The following is a 21,394-nucleotide window of genomic DNA, read 5'->3' as shown; positions in this document are numbered from 1 at the left end:
ACTTCCATGTACTAATCCAAGCTTTAAGCTCATTTGCCTTACCTGGTATACTCTATTCATTAAAATATATACACTTCAGACTCCCAGTCCTACCATATTCATTAACGTTGCCGTGTCTTTTCTTCCGATTAGACTTACTTGACTTAACCTCTAACTTCTCCCCCCAGCCACACTAATTTAAACCCTCTCAAGAGGCACTAGCAACCTCCCTGCAAGAATATTGGTGTTCCTCCAGTCTAGGTGCAACCTGTCCTTGTACAAGTCCCTTCTGCCCTAGAGGAGATCCTAACAATCCTAGATATCTGTAGCACTCCCTCCTTCACCAGGTCTTTAGCCACATATTCAACTAGTTCTGGCCTCACTGGCATGTGGCACAGGGAGTAATCCTGAGATTACAACCCTAAAGATCCTGCTTTTTATCTTTCTACCTAACTCCCTAAATTCATTTTGCAGGACCTTATCTCTTTTTATGCCTGTCTCATTAATACCAATATGGACCAGGACTTCTGGCTGCTCACCCTCCCCTGTCCGAACGTCCTGTGCCCACTCAGAGATATCCTTTACCCTGGTGCCAGGGAGGCAAAACACTATCCTGGCACCTCAGGTGATTTTAGTTGATAAAAGCCAAGTACAACTGGAAATGTGGGCACATAGCAAAAGAAGTAATTTTGATCCAAGAGGAATGTCTCCATCATTCAATGCAGCGATGAAGTAGTGAACTAAAAATGTCATCGTTTGCTGGTTCAGAATTCCTGATTACACAGCATATGGGACTCTTGGTGCCATATGTCTCCGTGCCACTTTACACAACCTGCCTGGTGATTAGGGATTGCCAATACTAAGATCCAATACGTTTCCTACCCCCTACACACCCCAGTCAAGTGAATTCTATTGGCAAATGTGTTTATCCCACCCGCTAAATTACAAATGGACAGACTTTCTCAATGTAGTCTGACTCACTAAAAGTTAGCTCCAGATTATATTAGAATATTGACCTTTTGACTTTTATTATTTATAGAAAGTTTGTGTTACTTGCAGACAGTTTTTGGCAGCAGGAGCCAGCAAATGGGTAAATATCGACAGTAAAACAATGGAAAAGACTCTTGATGGATTACAAATTCCCAATCGCTATGTATTTGAAGATGCACAAATGCACATTTATATGCTAATGAAAAAGGTATGTGGACCTAAATTGGAGCCTTTGTGTAAAAACATATCAGAATAACATAAATGTTTGTATTCACTCTTGAGTTCCACTTGATAGAAGGTGGAAAAGATTTGAGAAATCAAGAAATGATTTCTGAAATCCTAGCCTTTAACTTACTGTTTTCCACAGAATTTATTGTGGTCAGTCCAGTTAAGATGATTGGGACAGAAAATCATAAATAAACTTTTTCTATTATTTTCAAAACCACAAACTGCTCATCAGATATTTCATATTCTTTTGACACCTATATGAGGAATATGTTAACCATCGGTGTATATTTTTAACACAACAAAGCCATTTGATACTGTCCCATTGCCAGCCTTCAGTTTTAGCAATCGAGCTGCACTCCAATAAAGTTTGCCTCCATTGTTGAATGGGGACCATTATATTATTTTATAAATACATGAAAAGCCATTGTGCAGACATTTCAATCTCAAATAAATTATTCACAAGCCCTTGCATTCTGATAATGAAGTGATAAAATGACAGTGTATTAGGAATGGTAAATTTTGTGTGTTAATTTCACTTGTATTATCTCATTTGCATTTGGTAAAACCATTGCTGCAGGGATTAATGACATTAAACTCAAAATATTCATGGGGAATTGTTGAAAATTACAATGTAAATTCTATGACTGCAGTCAGCAAAAAGAATTCATAATTGACATTGTGGATTAGCATTGCTGACCATTCCAACCCATAATGCTGGCAGTGAGAGAGAGATTCTAAGTGCTGTGCATAATAGATGAAAGATTAATTAATGATATTGAAATTAGTATAATTTTGGATTTAGGGGAACGAACAATAGTGCTGCTTTGGAATATCATAGCAAACAACAATTTGTGTCATCCCGAAATCCGAAGTACTGGAGCTGAGGTATAACTGCAACACTGGGGACTCCCCATGAGTTCACAGCAGTCAGGCATATACAGAACACAGGAGCTGCATATACAGAACACAGGAGCTGCATATACAGAACACAGGAGCTTCGTTTGCCTTATACTCACAACCCAATGAGATTTCATTCTCTCTGACATTGAATGTGAATTAGAGAGTAAAAATGATAGAAGCATGGACATTGGCTGCAAAGGATTCCAGATTGCAGTGAAAACATGGGATTGGATTTTTCCATCCCATGTAAGACATGAGGATAAAGAGGCAGGTCTGACCTGATTCCAGGATATTTTAATGGTGCAGATTAATTTATGGGTCTCGAGCCTGCATGCAGCAATTGCTAAGCCAGTGGTTGTATTGCTAGTATAGAGCTTTCCAAGCCCTACCTTACAGTTTTCATGGAGTTGTGCTGATTTGTGAATAAGAAATGGTTGATATCAGCTCAGAGATATTGTGATCCATGGAGGAGACTTGTGTGAAAATGACCTTGCACCAGTCACTGGTAAATGCAGCATTAAAGGAATTACACGGTAGCACAGTGGTTAGCACTGCTTCCTCACAGCGCCAGAGACCCAGGTTTAATTCCCGCCTCAGGCAACTGTCTGTGTGGAGTTTGCACATTCTCCTCGTGTCTGCGTGGGTTTCCTCCAGGTGCTCCAGTTTCCTCCCACAGTCCAAAAATGTGCAGGTTAGGTGAATTGGCCATGCTAAATTGCCCGTAGCATTAGGTGTAGGGGAATGGGTCTAGGTGGGTTGCTCTTCGGAGGGTCGGTGTGGACTTGTTGGGCCGAAGGGCCTGTTTCCATACTGTAAGTAATCTAATCTAAGAGATTTGAGGTGATGGTATTTGGGTTAGGCTAAGGACTACCATTATGAATTGAGGAGCCAGAAAGTAAGGTGAAATGCCTGAAAGAGTTAAAGTGCTGTGCAAGTAATTGACCGAGCACCAACAAAAGCCTATATTTTTGTTGTTTCAGTCACACAAAAAATGTCCCAACACACATTACAGGCATGTAATGAAGCAAAATACAGAACCACACAAGGCTATATTATGGAAGACGGTCAAAAGGCTGGCTAAAGAGATGGGTGTAAAAGAAGTGTGTTAAAAGAGGAAGAATACAGTTTTAGAGCCAGTGGGAATTCAAAACTTCAGGCCTGTCAGCTGAAGGCTGGAGCACGAGTTAAAATTAGGAATGTTTGAGAGGCTGGAATCTAGATGAAGGCAGCTATCTCAGCTTGTCTCCTGAAGGAGATTACAGAGGAAAGGAGGACAGGGCTAGTTGAAAACAAGGAGGAAAGTTTTAAATCCAGCCATTGCTAAATGTGGAACCAATGTAGATCAGCCAGCACAGAGACAACAGGAGAATGAAACTTTGTGCGAGTAAAGGCAGAGGTAGCACTCTCATAATAGAGGGAAAGTAGGATTAATAATAGACCAATTGGAGTCAAACCAAAATAACTTCAAAACAAAATTGAAAGATTAGGCAGCAAAACGTAAGAGGTTAAAATAACGTTGTCCTCATCACTTTTTGTTTCCCTGTCTCTCTGAAATGGAGGCTGAATCTTACATTTCTTTTTAGCCAAACCCTAATGTGTTCTTTTAATTTTACCTTACCAAACTCACCTCAGTAACCACCTATCCCAGCCCTATGGTGCCCCTCATGCCTGATTCCAGTCTCATCCCATCATGCACATTTCATGAACAGCTTGCCACTCAGTGGGTATCCTGGAACTCATTGGCATTCCTGGCCTCATGCCACCTTTAATCGCCTGTTGTGATCTCAGTCAAGCACAGTTGGTCTGGAGCAGCCTTGAATGGTTCTTGACATTTGCCCTGGACATGTCAGTCAATGAGAAATTGGTGTCCCATTGTGTGGGCAGGCACCTAAAAGGTCCTGATGGATGTGGTAGTTCAGTGGAGGCCATACACTGGACTATTGTGGCCTGGTCTGGTGTTAAACCAGTCTCCGGTATCTGGAGGGAGCTCTACAGAACTCTGCAGGAAAAAGGTAAATGTCCCACCAACCCTCTGCTCTAGGACTAAAACTGCTCCATCATCAAACTTGAATATTCTCTGTATTCAGGGTGGTACTAGAGATTGGGAGAATTGGGCAGCACGGTGGCACAGTGGTTAGCACTGCTGTCTCACAGCGCTAGAGACCCTGGTTCAATTCCTGCCTCAGGCAACTGTCTGTGTGGAGTTTGCACATTCTCCCCATATCTGGTGTGAGTTTCCTCTGGGTGCTCCGGTTTCCTCCCACAGTCCAAAGATGTGCAGGTTAGGTGAATTGGCCATGCTAAATTGCCCATAGTGTTAGGTCAAGGGGTAAATGTAGGGGAATGGGTCTGGATGGGTTGCTCTTTGGAGAGTCAATGTGGGCTTGTTGGGCCGAAGGGCCTGTTTCCACACTGTAAGTAAGTAACCTGATGAATTGTTGTTATTATTATAATCATTTTGAACCAGGACGTAAAGATCAACTGGGAAATTACAGACCACTCAGTTTAACTACAGTGGTGAGGAAACTTTAAGAAACAATTGCTTGGGATGGATGGAATTAATAGTGACATGGAAAAATGTCAATTAATTTGGAAGGGTCAGTAAGGATTTGTTAAGGGAAAATCATGGCTAGCTAACTTTCTGGAATTCTTTGAAGAGACAAAAGACTGGGTTGATGAGGGGAAATTTAAAGTGATGTATATAAATTTCTAAAAAGCATTCAATATGGTGCCACACAACAGATCTGTAGGGTAAGTTATAGGCCATGAAATAAAAGGGCAAGTGGACACAAATTGGTTGTGTGAGAAGAAAGACCTGTAATGGTGAATGGGCACTTTTTCAGCTAGAAGGAGGTTTGCAGTGAGTTCTTCACAGGTGGGTAATGGGATCCTTGCTTTTCCTGATATACATAATTGATGTGGAGTTTGGTATACAAGGAGACAATTTCAAAATTTGTTGACATAGAATCATAGAGATGTACAGCACTGAAACTGACCCTTCGGTCGAAATCATCCATGCAAACCAGATATCCTAACCTAATCTAGTCCCATTTAGCCCAAATCCCTCTCAATCCTTCCTATTCATATACCCATCCAGATGCCTTTTAAATGCTGCAAATGCACTAGCCTACACCACTTCCTCTGGCAGCTGATTCCATACACGCACAACCCTCTGTGTGAAAAGGTTTCTCCCTGGGTCCCTTTTATATTTTTGCCCTCTCTACCCAAAGCCTATGCTCTCTAGATCTGGACTCCCCCACCCCAGGGAAAAGATTTCTCTATTTATCCTATCCATGCCCCTCATGATTTTGTAAACCTCTGTAAGGTCACCCCTCAGCCTCCGACGCTCCAGGGAAAACAGCCCCAGCCTATTCAGCCTCTCCCTGTATCTCAGATCCTCCAATCCTGTCAACATCCTTGTAAATGTGGGTGGCACGGTGGTTAGCACTGCTGCCTCACAGCGCCAGAGACCCGGGTTCAATTCCCGCCTCAGGCGACTGACTGTGTGGAGTTTGCACGTTCTCCCCGTGTCTGCGTGTGTTTCCTCCGGGTGCTCCGGTTTCCTCCCACAGTCCAAAGATGTGCAGGTCAAGTGAATTGGCCATGCTAAATTGCCCGTAGTGTTAGGTAAGGGGTAAATGTAGGGGTATGGATGGGTTTCGCTTCGGTGGGTCGGTGTGGACTTGTTGGGCTGAAGGGCCTGTTTCCACACTGTAATGTAATGTAATCTAATCTAATCTAAATCTTTTCTGAACTCTTTCAAGTTTCACAACATCCTTCCAATAGGAAGGAGACAGCATTGCACGCAATATTTCAAAGGTGGCCTAACCAACATCCTCGACAGTCACAACATGACCTCCCAACTCCTGTACTCAATACTCTCTCCAATAAAGGAAAACATACTAAACACCTTCTTCACTATCCTATCTACCTGCGACTCCACTTTCAAGGAGCTATGAACCTGCGCTCCAAGATCTCTTTGTTCACCACCACTCCCTAAGACCTTACCATTAAGTACGTAAGTCCTGCTAAGATTTGAATTTCCAAAATGCAGCACCTCTTATTTATCTAAATTAAACTCCATCTGCCACTCCTCAGCCCATTGGTCCATATGATCAAGATATCCACTAAACCTCCAATTTTGTTGTCATCAGCAAACTTACTAACTGTACCTCCAATGTTCACATCCAATCATTTATATAAATGATGAAAAGTAGTGGACCCAGCACCAATCCTTTTGGTACTCCACTAGCCACAAGCCTCCAGTCTGAAAAACAACCCTCCACCATCACCCTCTGTCTTCTACCTTTGAGCCAGTTCTGTATCCAAATGTTAGTTCTCCCTGTATTCCGTGAGATCTAACCTTGCTAACCAGTCTCCCATGGGAAACCTTGTCGAACGTGTTACTGAAGTCCATATAGATCACATCCACCGCTCTGTCCTCCTCAATCCTCTTGATACTGCTTCATAAAAGTCAATCAAGTTTGTGAAACCTGATTTCTCACGCACAAAGAGAATAGATGGCAGATGCAGAGAAATCTGAGATGGTGCATTTTGATACAAAGAACATGGAGAACCAGTCTAAAATATAGGTTCTTATTGTAAAGGATGTGCAGGAACAGAATGACCCGGATGCAATTGAGACATTAGAGGTGGCATGACAGATGGAGGGAGCTATTAATAGAGTATTCTCGAATTCATAAATAGGGGCATAAAGTAAGAGAGAAGGAAAGTTCTGATGAACTGATTGGACTTTAGATGGAGTATTGCGCATTTTGGGTGCCACACTGGAGAAAGAATTGGACTGCATTGGAGAGACTGCAGATAGTGTTTATGTGAATGATTCCAAGGATGACACACTTCAGTTATGAGGAAAGATTGGAAATGTTGGAACTGTTTTCCTTGGAGAGGACAAGGCTAAGAGAATATTTGATAGCAGTTTTCAAAATAATGATGGATCCAGAAGGAGAGGGTATGGAGAAACTGTTCACACTTCTAATTGGACCAAAAACTAGAGAGCTCAGTTTTAAAGTGTTTTACAAAAGAAACAAATGTAAGGCAAAAAAAAACATTTTCACTCAGAGAATAGTTGAGGTCTGGAATGCACTGTCTGGAAGTGTAATGGAAGCAGGTTCAATGGAGGCATTTAAGAGGATATTTGGATGTCTATTTAAATGGAAACAACGTACAGGGTTACAGAGAAAGGTGGGAAATTGGTGCAAACTCAAAATGCCCAAAGAGCCAATGCACCAGAGCAGCTCTGTGAAATCCACCTTTAGAAGGTAGAGTAAAAACCTAGTTAAATAAACTTTGTACAAGTGGATAACATATCGATCCTGCAGACCATATAAGTGTTCCAAACTTGCAGCAATGAGCTAATTTATTCACAATAGTTCCTAATTTAAATTATTACATCAGGAATGGACTTATAAAATGAGTGACACCTTCACTTTTTGATGTGCTTCTCAAGAATTGTGGACAGATTGATAGTGCGTAAATTTAAACTTTTTTTTTTAGCAGAAATCCACCAACATGTTTTTGGCATCTTTTTAAACACTTAATAATCAATGAAGTCTATGCCCAGGTTTACGTCTGCAGTTGTACAAATACATCAAGGAAGCTTTGATCATAAGACTGTATCTAAACAAGAATTAACTTACTTTGATTTTAAATCTCTGAAGATATCAGGAAATTTAATTTAGATTAGATTAGATTCCCTATAGTATTGAAACACGCCATTTCGGCTCAACAAGTCCACACCAACCCTCCGAAGAGTAGTCCACCCATATTCATTCCCTTACCCTATATTTACCTTTGACTAATGCACCTAACGTTGTGGGCAATTTAGCATGGCCAATTCACCTAACCTTCACATCTTTGGATGATGGGAGGAAACCAGAGCATCTGGAGGAAACCCACACAGACACTGGGAGAATGTGCAAACTCCACACAGACAGTCACCCGAGGCAGGAATCGAACCCGGGTGCCTGGCGCTGTGGAGCAGCAGAGCTAACCACTGAGCCACCATGCTGCCCCATGGTGATTGTTAATTTTCTGAATATTTTAGATTGTTAATTTTCCGGAATATCTCTGAAATGCCAAGCAGCTACTGGTCTTTGAAGGTGTGCTATTTTAAAAGGATGAAAAGTGAAACTCACTCCGACATGTGGAGATCAGTTCCACAATGCTGGACGTCAAGCTCTGTCTAACCTACATCATAGTAACCATTATAATCCACCTGCTGAGCTCTTCAACATCACTGGTTAACTAATTTGGAGGTATACCGCTGGAAAAGAAAGTTCAAACATTAAGCTCGCAGTAATATTTAATTTTACATCAACAAAATAAAAGAACATACTATAAACTGATTGACGTAACAGTTATTTCAAGCTAACAAAGCATTGTAATTGATCAATAATCTGACACTATCAGGGAATCTTGGCCTTAAAACAGAGACAGATTCTGAATGTGTTGCAGGGAGGTGTATTTCAGTTTTACAAATCAGATTCCTAACCAAACCCATCTCCAACCTATTCATGATTCCTATTGTGATTCAGTTTTTAAACTTTAACGTCAATGAACAATATTGTCAGTGCCTTAGGGCCTCAGCTACATCGAGGAAGATGTGGCAGACCTAGGAGATTAGTGCTTTTACACCTGTCTCCTGGATCACTGTTGGAAAAAGCCTGGTCCTGGGTAACCCTTGCAGAACTCCTCAACTACTACCCGCAAAGGTCCAGCCACAAGAACTGAAGTCTTCCTACAGAGACTACGTGACAACACTGAAATAGGAGCAGGAGTAGGCCATCCAGCCTTTAGAGCCTGCAGCACCATACAATATGATCATGGCAGAAATCCAGCTCAATACCCTATTCCCCTTTTTGTCCCATACACTTTGATCCCTTTAGTCCTATCAGTTTCCTTCTTGAAAACATTCAATATTATGACCTCAACAGTTTTCTGTGGCAGAGAATTCCAAAGGTTCATCACCCTCTGGGTGAAGTCATTTCTCCTCAGTCCTAAATGGTCTACCCCACATCCTTTGTCTGTGACCCCTGGTTCTGGAGTTCCCAGTTTACTCAACTTGCTTCATCAAATACCATTAATTCACATTGCTAATACTGGTCAAACCTGGAGGACTCTTCAATTCCTGGTGAAGAAGAAATCAACAGAAGAGTTACAAAACCTGCAGCCTCAACTTTGATTAAGACTGTGCTATCCTTATAATTATAGATTTAAAAAATTAAACAAAAATTCCAATATTTCAGTCGAGACATAACCATCTTCGAAAAACATCAAAATTACATGGGTGGAAAGGGATACAAATAGTTTACAGACATATACTGTTAGATTAAAGAAAGTGGACAAAGTGTTGGCAAATGGATTATAATGTGGGAAAATGTGAAGTTATTCATTTTGGAAGAGAGACTAAAGGAACAGAGTATTATTTAAATGGGGAGAAACTGCAGAAAGCTGCAACACAAAGGGAAATGGGTGGGGTGCGAGCTTGTGCATGAAACACAGAAAGCTTGCACACACATGTAGCAAGTAATCAGAAGGCTAATGGAATGTTGGCTCTTATGTCAAGGGAGTTGGAGTGTGGGAATAAGAAGTCTTACTGTTACTGTATAAAGTGCTGGTGAGACCACATGTGGAGTACTGTAAAGCAGTTTTAGACCCCTTGTCTAAGAAAATATTATTTCATAAGCAGTTCAGAAAAGGTTCACTAGGATGATCTCCATTGTGGAGGGATCGTCTTATGAGCAAAGGTTAAACAGGTTAAGAGTCTATTCCCTGGAGTTTAGCAGAATCAGAGGTGGTGTCATTGAAACATACAGAATTGACAGGTTAAATGCTGAAAGGATCTTTCCCCTCATTGGAGACTCTAAGATCAGAGAAGAAGGCATAGTCTCAGAATTAATGTGTCCCAATTTAAGGTTGAGATGAGGAGGAATTTCTTCTCTCAAAAGGTTGAGTCTTTGGAACTCTTTGCCACAGAGAACTGTGAGGGCAAAGTTGTTATGTATATTTATGGCTGAGACAGATTCTTGATCAGTAGGGTTATGGGGAAAGGACAGGAAAGTCAACGTGAGGAACATCGGATCAGCCGGGGTCCTCTTGGTAAGGAAGACCTGGCTTGAGGGGCTGAATGGCCTCCTCCTGTTCTTGTTTCTTATGGCCTTCTTTAATAAGGACAGTGTGATTTGTGTTTCCTATAGAGGAAAAATGTTAATGCATATTACTAACTCCTTAAACTTATTGATATTGTAACTCCAGGATTCTTACCCACGTTACTTAAAGTCAGATATGTACAAGAATATTCTAGCAAGATCCATTGTTCCACAGGAAACCAAGAGAAGGTATGTTGTTACATGCAGTATCCAGAAAATATTTTTGGGGCAAAAAGTTGATTTGCTAAAAGGTAGTGACAGTTTTTTTTTGTGGCTTTTGTTTCATCCAACCTTTAGAATAAATAACATTGTTATATTTTAGTAAGTTGTATAAAGTTAGTTTTTTCAAAAACATCAACCAAAATGTAAATGCCAGCCTACATAAAATAATTTCTTTTATAGGTACATTCATGAAAGGGGATTTAAAATGTTGTTAAATTTAAATTACTCTCTATGGCAAATATTCCTCTCATGCTCAGTTCATTTTGCAAAATTTAACTTTAATGTTTTATCACTGAAATCTGAAAAAAGTGATTTCATGTACTACTTTAATCTTACATTTCCAAACCTACGCTAAGTAGATGCAGAATTTTCTCTATTACTACCTATTAAAGAGAACAATTCACCGGGGCTTATGTATTTTATCAATGCACAAACTGTTTAAAAAATATATACTTTTTTGCATCTATGTTTATATAGCATGGTTCCATTCATGAGGTGGCATCGTTATTCCAACGCCAGCTCTGTACAGATGTTCTACCCAAAGGACAATGACGGGAAAGGAAAGGATGCAACGGTTTCACAGGTTCAAAACTAAACACACCACATTAACAGCATGTTTTTTTTCTTTACCCTGCCATATTTCTACATCTCTTAAAATGCTCCCACACTTTCCATAGAGTCATATATAATCATTGATATGTTTCATTGCTGACTTTACATCATAGTTTTACATGTTACTTGTTATCCCAGGATGTAAAAATTGAATTCCTTGTTGAAAACCAACTAAATTCATAAACTCACCTGTATGCCATTTTTGAGTAACCCAAAGATTTAGGGAATCACATAGATTGCTATACCCCTCAAAAGTGTTTTCAACTGCTTTGCGTTATGTGATATGTTTGCCCTTAACAGTATTTTATTGAAATCCTTTTGAAGTATTAAATAATGTACCATTAATGTTGCAAACCTTTAAATTCCATTTGAAGAGCACAAGATGAAAACGTATATGTTGTATATGGATGTTGTAAAAACATGTCATGGCGAAGGAGGATATGGGTTTATGATCTGGATTCTTCATCTGTTGAGTTCCTAGTCTCAGCTGTAAAATTGGGGAAGGTCTTCAAATATTCCATTATAAGGAGGAAAGAAATTATAAGGTCAATCACCCACTGTAGCCACCATAGTCCTCCGAACATCTGTTATAGTTAGAATTAAGAGCTGATGGAAAATGGGCCCCAGGCAAGTTTCTTGGTTGGGGTGAACATCACGATTGGAATCTCAGGAGAAAAAGAATAAAACTAAAGAATAACTGCCATCATATATTTGAGGTTTTACATATATATATGGGCATAACCCACTGATGTTGAGCAATTTATCCAGAGCTCTCAATAAATTAGCTTTCCCACCTTGACAGCTTCAGACTAGAAAGCCTCATTGCTGGTAATTGTCTTCTAATTTTTTGATGTTCCCCTACTTTCCTTTACAAAATCTCGAATATTGATGTTTCCTACTCTTGATGCATAATGCATTAGGCAGTATTGTAATAAAATCATATTTGTGTTTTAGTTATACCCTACATATCAAGTATTTTGTGTTCCTACAGTATTAATCCTCATATAAAATCTTCATACAAATAAATATTCTTTATAACAGCTTGGTGTTTTTCTCATTTATAAAATCACATTCCCTGTCTGCATGACTTCTTCACTGCAGAACAAAGTTTTTTTTAATATAAAGTATGTTTTAGCAAAAGCACATTTAATTAATTATTCTATATTTGGATATAAAGATGTAAAATGTTAAAAAGGTTTTTCTATCCATTAGTCAGTACAATTTAGTATTTACAATAGTTTCTTATTACATTGCTGGACCTCAAAACACTTTTCCTTTTCTTTTATCCCTACAGCTATGTCGATTCTCCCACCCTTTGGCAAACCTAGGAGTGTTCACTGGACCAAATATCCCAATTAATTCCGAGGATGCACCTTCCTGGTCCCATTCCAGCCTTCCCTCATTTTGCCCTGGAATCCTTCCTGCTGCAACTTCCCCTTCCTGTAGCTGCACTGACCCTCAGAGGTTCGCTGTTTGTTCCTCACTTCCATTTTCAGCATGTGATAAGAATATTAATGAGTTGTGTTTTGGTTCTTCTAAATTCAAAGCTCCTTCACTAGTTAATGCAAGAGTAGAACCATGGTATTCCCAAGACCTGATGTAAGTCATTTTTAACAATAGTATATTAATTTTCAACACATACAGCATATTACAAATCTTGTATACATACCAAGGGTTGTACAAAGCATTGATCAAGTGTCACCTTTCATTGAAACAGTAAAACTATTAGGATCCACTATTAAGTCATTTGATAAATTTCAATTATTCACCATCTTGGAAAATAGTTGGCGAAGAAATTTCAAAATCGATTTATACGCAACTTATATATTACCACCTGCTGAATAATTACATTTATTGAAATGAATACCAGAGACAATATCAGCAATGTTAATAACTTGTTACTTAATCCTAATAATGTACTTTGACAGATCCAGATCATGGCAGATTGTCATGTAATTTCCATTATTTGTATGCATTAACAATGAAATTTAATAGAAAAATTCAAAATAGAAAAACTGCTGAAGTTCAAAATGGATATTTCAGTGAGAAATTCATCTGATATCGTAGGCCAGAATTTACTTTAGATATCACTATCCATTCATTAGATTTACTTTTGTGTGGCTTCTCCACAATAACTTGCTGTTAATGGGAAATCAAAATGCTGCTGCACCCTATACACCTGTATTAACAGGCCAAGCTGCTGTCAGTCTCTTTAAGTAATTTTACTGAAATATTGTGAATGCCGAACAGAGTCTAAACTGGGAAGTGCAATTGTCAAATAGGTACCAAAAGCAAAACAAAAAGTCAGAAAGATAGATAGGGCTGGAAGAGAAAGGGGAAAGGAGATGGAAAGAGAGAGTAATAAATTGTGTAACGTTTAAAAAGAAAATGCTCTAATAACATTTAAAAACTGAAAGAGTTAGACTCTGCATTTGTGAAAGTGAATTTTCAAGGCCAGAGAAGTTGTTTGTAAATAGTTAAAGATTACCATACTATAAAATACACTTAAATGGAGAGCCAAATAGTGAGTTGCCTTCTTCATGCAGCGTAAGGAGAAGCAGAACAACTTGACAGAAATGTTTAGAATTTTGCATTTAATTGTGTATCTGCACTTGCCTGAATTTCCTGTTAGGTTCACACACAAGTAATAATGGGTATCAATAGCCTCAATTGATATTGTAGTAAATTCAGGTCCTGGACCTTTTCATTGTTTAAACAATTGGGAACAATATATTCAATGTAACTGGAACAAACTCACAGAAAACTGTTCACTTTTTCTGTGTTCATGAATCAAGCATGTAGAATAAATGGAATATTCTGCAAAGGACAGGGCAACATTTAGAATACTCAGCTTTAAAATAGCCTCTCTTCATTATCAAAAATTCTGGTTATGTCACTCATCAGTTTAAGCTGCGACCTGTACTTTGTTTATTATTTGTCTTTTAATTGTTATAATGTTTTTATAAAAACTACAGAAATTGCAGGTACTGAGTTAGGCTTAGCCATTGTGCACTGATCATCTAAAGGCAGGTATTGTCACTACACTATAAAGATACTAATGGTACTAATATATATGTCTGAAAATCACAAGGTTTGTTTATGCCAATGAGCATTGCAGGAAGTGACATGTTAAAATAAGGTGAGTCTGTGTCATTTTTTGAATTTATTTTTACTATTGTAATTCTACTAATCATGCAAGATTCAAACTGCATTATAAAGTAAAGTAATGCCAGGATACACCAAAATAATGGCTTCAAGTAATAAACTTCCTGCTAACATAAATGTTACTGCATTAATTAGTAATTTCCCACTGGATGACAGTTTGGACAGGATTAGAGACTGGATTGCAGTATAGCAACAATAGTTAACCTTATTATTCTCATGCAGCAATCACTGAACCAATATGAGTTACTATTATTTTAATTCTAACTTTGCTGCAAAGTATGAAAGTAGATTATGCCATCATTGCTTTTAAAATAAATGCTGTTATGGTAGACAAATTGTAATTATGGAGAAGCCATAGTTAACTATAAGTTAAGGCTTCTCGGTTTAAGTCTCGCTAGGTGCAATATTAAGACCAACTCTGATAAATTAAGCTCAGACTCTATTTACATGTTCTTTGTCAGAGCAGGCAGCACTAACGCCAGCATTATAGATTCCAAAATAGGTTATTCAACAATTTTGTCTTTATTCCACTTTTCTCTCAGAAGTCAAGATGAATTTCTCTTTGCTAATAGTTTTGCACACAAAATGGCAGAAAATAATCTGAAATATTTTTCAAACAATCACACCATTTCAGTTCTTTCCCGTGTAGAACAAAATGGTGCAAATTTCCCTGCCATTAAATGACTTTTAAAAAAAATTTCACAATCAATTTAAAGGACCAGAATAATGTGAATGTCAACCTCCTGATTTTTGTGTGTACCCATCCTTCTGCACATGCAGTCACAGGCCATTGCTGTCCAATTTGCATATGAATATTGAAACGTGCCCTTTCTTTAAAGAACAAATTATCTTGATTGATGGGAATCGTGATTGGTTCCTTTTAATTTATGTCAAACTGAACTTGGATATAATGAAGCAGAGGTTTTTACTCGAGTTAAATGCACAAAATATTCAGTGGATCTGGTGACATCTGGAGAAACACAATTAAATGGTGGAGGGACTGGAAAGCCAGGGGGCACAGAGAGACTGTTGCTCTCCTGACTCCCCATGACTAAGTCATGTCACAGAGTTTGACCTTCCTGGATGCCAATTGCCCTTAAGATCCAGGCTTCATCCCACCACATTTGGTATGGTGAGAGGGGTACCCAACATGGGTTCCACCAGGTTTACCTCTTCAGCCTACCTTTGGGCTGAGGGGGTAACCACTTGATTGTGTACCCTGTGACCAATAGAAGGCCACACTGGGTTGCATCCTCCATAGAACCCCCGGTCTCCACACCAACCCTCTTCTTCCTCATCAGGGATAGTCTGATATCGCGCTAAAAAGGCTACCTTCTCCATCACAGCCTGCTCATTGACCAATACTTCCTGCAGAACCAGCAGTGGCCACCACTCCTGAACAGCTGCTTGCCCCTGATTTTTCTGACAGCCTTTGGATGTGACATTGTCATCCTGAAGATCCCAGGTATCCCAGTGGCAGGCAGGTAAACACCCAATTGAGATTTAATAGTAAGGAAGCTCCTGGAAATGCCATGGTTTTCACTAGCTCTCAGGTCAGTGGATTGGGCAACTGCTATGGTCATTAAATTCAGCACAAAATTCCACGTTGATTTGTTTTTCAGAACTGAGACATTTGAAGCAAGCAGAGCGACTGAGACAGTGAGAAACACAAATAACTAAAAAGAAAATTCTCTGCTGGTTGGAAGGCTGGGAAAATTACTTAGGAAAAGGGTTAATGGTGTAAGGCAAAAGCAGATGTTACAGGACAAGTAAACAAAAGTTGGGTCTAGAGGAGGTGTAAATGGGATTTACAAAATCTCAATCCAACAGGGTTTGTTGTCTGATGATTCAGTTATAAGGAAGAAATGGTTGAACTGTTGAATGTTGATTCCGAAAGACAGCAAGGTGTTTAATTGTAAGATGAGGTGCTGTTTCCCAAGCTTATGTTGAGCTTGGAACTGCATGAGGCCAAGAATAGAAAGGTCAGAGTAGTAGTGAGAGAGAATTAAAATGATGTCCCACAAAATGGTCACCCAATCTGGGTTTGGACTCATCAGTGTATCATCCTGAGCAGCGAGTACAAAAGAATTATCATCCTGTCTTTTACACCAATGTTGAATTACAAACACTAATTACAACTGCTCTGAAAATTGCCATAGATCAGCCATCTGACAGCAGTCAGAGCACAATCATTTTTGGAGAGTCAGAGGAACTGGATGATTTACTGCAGCCACGGTTGTGCTCTGCTGTGAGGAATCCAGCACTGGAAGGAACAAGCAATAAGGTACTTGCTGCAACCAGTGTCTCAGCTGGCCCATTGGAAAATGCAGTGAGAAGAGGTGCTGCTGAAGTGAGTGGAGGCAGGCAGCAACACAACCTGTATAAGGCCCAAATTTATCACCACACATTGTTTTGTGACATAACTCTACAAAGAAGTCTAGCTAAAACAAACTAGCTTCCAAAAATATTAATTACTGAAGATGATCCCAATCAAGAGTCAAATTATACATTTGTTCGAACAAATGTTCAGCCAAAATGACAGACGTCTCATAAAAGAAATCACTCTTAAAGTCCTCAATTCTATAGTCTAGACCCCACTATCCTGAGCTTATCATGCTCTGAATGCATTCCTCACTAACCACCAATCTGCCTCATAGCAACGTCGTTCATAGAATACGGTGTAATGTGTGTTGCAATTTCTGCTTTTAAATAAGTATGGTGTAGGTGTGCTCATTAAATTCTGCCCCTTAGTATTTTCTCTTTCTCACAGTGTAAGGTATGTGCATACCTCCAAACTGTGTGCATTTAAGAAGTTGGATAGGTGAATGTCAGTGGTCTTAGGTACTGAGAATATTAAGTAAAGATTGTGCGCTATTGATCAGTTATAATTATGGAAGGCTGCTTTACACATTGGTGTATCATCTGTGCAGTTTAGCTATTCACTTTCTGTTGGCCACACCTTCAATACATCCAGGGTGTAATCTCATACAAATTGCAAATCCTGTCCTACTGATCAGTCCACCAAAGAAACAATCTCGTTATAAAAGTGATAAAATATTGAATTGTTTTTTAAAAAAAACAAACACCAGCAGATAATCTGGGATTTTTGTGCAGGCATCAAGGATGGGCAGTTCAGAGATGTTTAAGCTACAGCCATACTGTAATCTTTTCTCATTGATGGGTAATTGCAAAAATATGAGGAGCAAGAACAGAGGACATCTGCTGCTTGACATGGTGATAAGTTAAAATGAAGTTGAATTTAACGTTTGTCTGCAGTCTATAAGGACGAGAGTGTTCCCTCAGGCTTCTGAACAATGCTACCCTGCTCAATTTAAAGTCAGAAATCAACACCGTCGAGAACCAATGTGAGTTTCCCTGGAGTAGCCAATAACTGAGCAGACAGCAGATAACCTCTACAATTGGTAAGTTTCCAAAGCTAGAGAACTAGCAAGAAGCCACACAGCTTGAAAGCAGCAGCAGACTTCCAATGCATGTGGGTGAAGGAGAAGGTTCTTCTAAATGGAGGCAACATAGAGTCATAGAGATGTACAGCACGGAAACAGACCCTTCGGTCCAGCCCGTCCATGCCGACCAGATATCTTAACCTAATCTAGTCCTACTTACCAGCACCCAGCCCATATCCCTCCAAACCCTTCCTGTTCATATATCCATCCAGATGCCTTTTAATCTCCAACTTCTTGAAATCTAAAATTAAAAATATCCTTTGCAGCCAGAGACTGCTGGTATTAGGAGAGCAGGACAACCTCTAACTGCTGCAGTATCCAGGCAAGATGAGCATCTGAACCTCTCGAATTCATCTCCAGCAACGCCCCCCCCCCCCCCCCCCCGCTTGACCTTGCAGTTTTTAACAGGTTGGGATGGGCAGCTAGCCTTTCCTCTGGGCCCCTCATCCTACACACATAAAAAAGGCCTCAAGTGAGACAGAGCTACAGAACTGGTTTGTCGAATAACAGCACTGTCCTAAAAAAGGCAAAGGCCTCAAGTGAGACAGAGCTACAGAACTGGTTTGTCGAATAACAGCACTGTCCTAAAAAAGGCAGAGACTCCTAAGCAAGCCATCAAGCTACACGGTATATATCCAAATTGCTCAGATGACTAAAAACCTGGATGGTCCTACTGAAACTTACCTAGCATGCCAAACTTGATAAACTTAGATTTTTGGTGGGGGAGGTCATGTGTATTTAGATGGACATTTGGATAAGAGATCATTGATTAGCTGCAGAACATTTTGTTCTGTTTGACTGCAAAAATAAGTTTGCCATATGATAATAGTGCAGTTGGAAATGCTCAGTGCTTCCAAATCAAAGAATAAAGTCCCTTCAGTGGTATAGATGAAAATCCAGTCAGGGAATAAAGCTCAAGTACTGGATATAGAGTTCCTGTTCAACAGAGTAAAATGGTTCAAGGACATACCCATGGAGGTAGTGGTAGAAGGTAGGTTACTGACAAGATTTTATTTTTCTTTAGTTAAAAGTGGCAAACGAGTCATACATAACTAAGACATGTATTTGATTCTGATTAATAATATTCAAAGTAAATTGTGAAGTTCTACCAAAGCATGTTTATGGCAGATGCACTGTAGGAATATATTTTGGCCACTGTAGAGATTGTGAGGCATGATGTGCTCTTGAAATAATGAAACTATAAAGTATGAGAAGTGTTGGAAAAATGCAGGATACAGCATAGTTATCCAAAGGCACAGACCACAACACTATGCAGCATTTGGCATGCAACATGGATAATGGACATCCAGAGAGTAAGTTAATGGACACTTGCTAGAAACTATACTTTTGTACAATTTGAAAATGATGATGAAAAGGTGAAAAATGTCAGTTGTCTAACAATAGGTCATGAAATTATTTTAATTGTCAGATGCAAAACTGTTTTTCATTGATTAGAATATGAGATAATAATATGGATTCACTGCTTCCCCTAGTCTCCCTCTTACTGCAGATGAAGTCCCCCTGGAAACTCAAGATTACCTGAATATGGAAAGTGCAGAAATGTCAAAGGTCAATGATGCTGAATTTGAAGAGGATGAATTTGGATGGACAACAAGATGTTAGAAAAAATGCCTAGAGTATAAATTGTTTTGTTTTCTTGTTATTGTGAAGTGCCTTTATTTATATTAAAAAAATTGCACTTTATAGTTTTAGAGCATGTTTCACAAATTCAATATTTCCCTTAAAAATAATTTTACTAATTTTATATCAAATATTTGAATGTAAATGCACTTCATTACACGTCATACAGTGGCACATTTATTGTTTAATTTGTGAAGTTTGCTATAAACAAATTGTCAACTTAAGAACAAAGATATACCTTATTATTTTGAATTTATCTGGTTGACTGCTTCTCTCTCTCTCTCTCAATTGTCAAAAAAGAAGTTACATCCAAATAGATTTCAAATTCTTTTAATCTTAATATTACACACAAGTCGATCTGAGGAAGTGAAGAGATATTTTCATGTTTGACCAGATTGTACATGTGCATCTTTAAACAGATTTACACCTGGTTGCACATACCACATAGGGGAACAATTTCTCACATAAATGTTAAATATTAGGAATTTAATCCTTATAAATTCTAAAGATCAAGTTATTCTATTAGTGATTTGTTAGAAGAAAGGGAAACAAATTTACTTGTATTGAACATCTCAGCATTTTTGAGAGAGTTGAAACCGGTTTGTAACCAATTACTCAAACTGCAGCCACTGTTATCTGGCCAATTGCAACAGCTGATTGTGTGCAGCAAAAAACATGAATAGTTATCATTTGGAATATTGGCCAGAATATTGAGAGAGATTCTTGCTCTTCTCAAAATGGTACTCATCTAAATGGTGATCCCTCCAACAATACATCAATGCATCAAGTCTGTGCTAAATTGTCTAGATTGTATACTCAAGTCTGGCACCAGTCTTGAATTCAACAACCTTTCGAACCAGAGGCAAGTGCTCCCAACACAACCAAGTTGACACTTTAAAAAGAAGAGCAGAAATTAGGTTATCTGCCCCAGACTAGTTGCTCAAATTACTTATTAGTTTTAAGATTGTAAATGACTATTTAGAACATAGAACATAGAACAATACAGCACAGAACAGGCCCTTCGGCCCACGATGTTGTGCCGAACAAACATTTACGTACTATCATAACCTCCTCCCTCTTACATCAAGACAATGCAGTGTCCTTACACTTGCCTTAGCCGCTGATGGTGCATTGTCTTTTTAGTTTGTGGTGTTGTCTTAAATACTACTGGTTCGTTTATGATTACTGATCATAATTGAGGTGTGTGATTTTTCACAAGAAAAATGACAATTATTAAAGATGATTCACGCAATGTCAATAAAACTCCTGGTGCATGGAACTGGTCTTTGTAGCATAAAATTGGAAACAGAAAATCAACAGGCAGTTTTTCCCCATTCCAGATTAATCTCTACTGACTTCAATACACGTGGATATTAAACTAAGTGTTGCTCACTTTTTTGTTTGTCCTGTGGGCAGTCATATTGAAAAATAGCCACCCAATGCTTAGAAGTACTTTTTAAAATTAAAATGTGTGTATATCAAAAGAAACACTTATCTATCAAATACTGTTCCAAAGTATTGAATACAGTTAACTCAGGCTCCAGGGTATTAGAATGAAGTTACTATTAGCTCAGTACAAATGTGTCACATTATGAACTTGTAGTCAATATTTAACAGTTTGTGTTGAATTTTTAATGTGACTGTTGTAAGTTATGTGATTTTTGGCATTTGGTCTATAGATAGTATCAAGTCTCAGGCAGATACCTCATTAAATATGGAAACCCGCAACCATCTGAGTAATTCACACATCTCTTTCTTTAAGGGTGGGTCAGTACAAAAAGATTATGTATTTACCAGACTCTCTGACTCCATGTTTCAAACTGGACAAAAAAAAAATCAATTTGGAGCAAATGGAAGTGAGTGGTCACAATTAATTTCCTATATATCATGATGGGTTTTTTTCCCATCAGACTAGACTGAGTGGACCTTAGATACTAACCCACAAAACGGGATGTGGAATCAACCTGAACAACATGGATGAAGCAGAAAAGACCTTTAACATGTCAAAAGCCCCAGGAAAGC

At 38.9% G+C, this 21,394-nt stretch overlaps 1 protein-coding gene across 2 annotated transcripts in view; it reads left to right on the top strand.

Moving 5' to 3' along the window:
* rgs11 (regulator of G protein signaling 11) overlaps positions 1–21,091 on the top strand; it is a 150,518-nt gene extending 129,427 nt beyond the window's left edge. The window contains exons 15-20 of one of the 2 annotated variants that reach the window (XR_015760574.1): positions 1,039–1,177; positions 10,375–10,457; positions 10,968–11,073; positions 12,397–12,566; positions 16,427–16,551; positions 19,225–19,356. Coding sequence is in view for 1 of the 2 variants with exons in the window: in XM_043711561.2 (XP_043567496.1) it covers positions 1,039–1,177; positions 10,375–10,457; positions 10,968–11,073; positions 12,397–12,566; positions 19,225–19,354 (628 nt within the window). In the remaining variant the exon portion in view is untranslated. Of the gene's footprint in view, positions 1–1,038; positions 1,178–10,374; positions 10,458–10,967; positions 11,074–12,396; positions 12,567–16,426; positions 16,552–19,224 lie in introns of both variants that reach the window. The other variant, XM_043711561.2, reaches the window with a different exon arrangement.
* Positions 21,092–21,394: the final 303 nt, after the last annotated feature.

The sequence above is a fragment of the Chiloscyllium plagiosum genome, unplaced genomic scaffold (assembly GCF_037043375.1).
Source record: "Chiloscyllium plagiosum isolate Xiang-an unplaced genomic scaffold, Cpla_swu_hap1 HiC_scaffold_20, whole genome shotgun sequence".
NCBI classification, from domain to species: Eukaryota; Metazoa; Chordata; class Chondrichthyes; order Orectolobiformes; family Hemiscylliidae; genus Chiloscyllium; species Chiloscyllium plagiosum.
The sequence above is the reverse complement of the archived record's forward strand: the minus strand, read 5'-3'. Positions and strand labels throughout refer to the sequence as shown.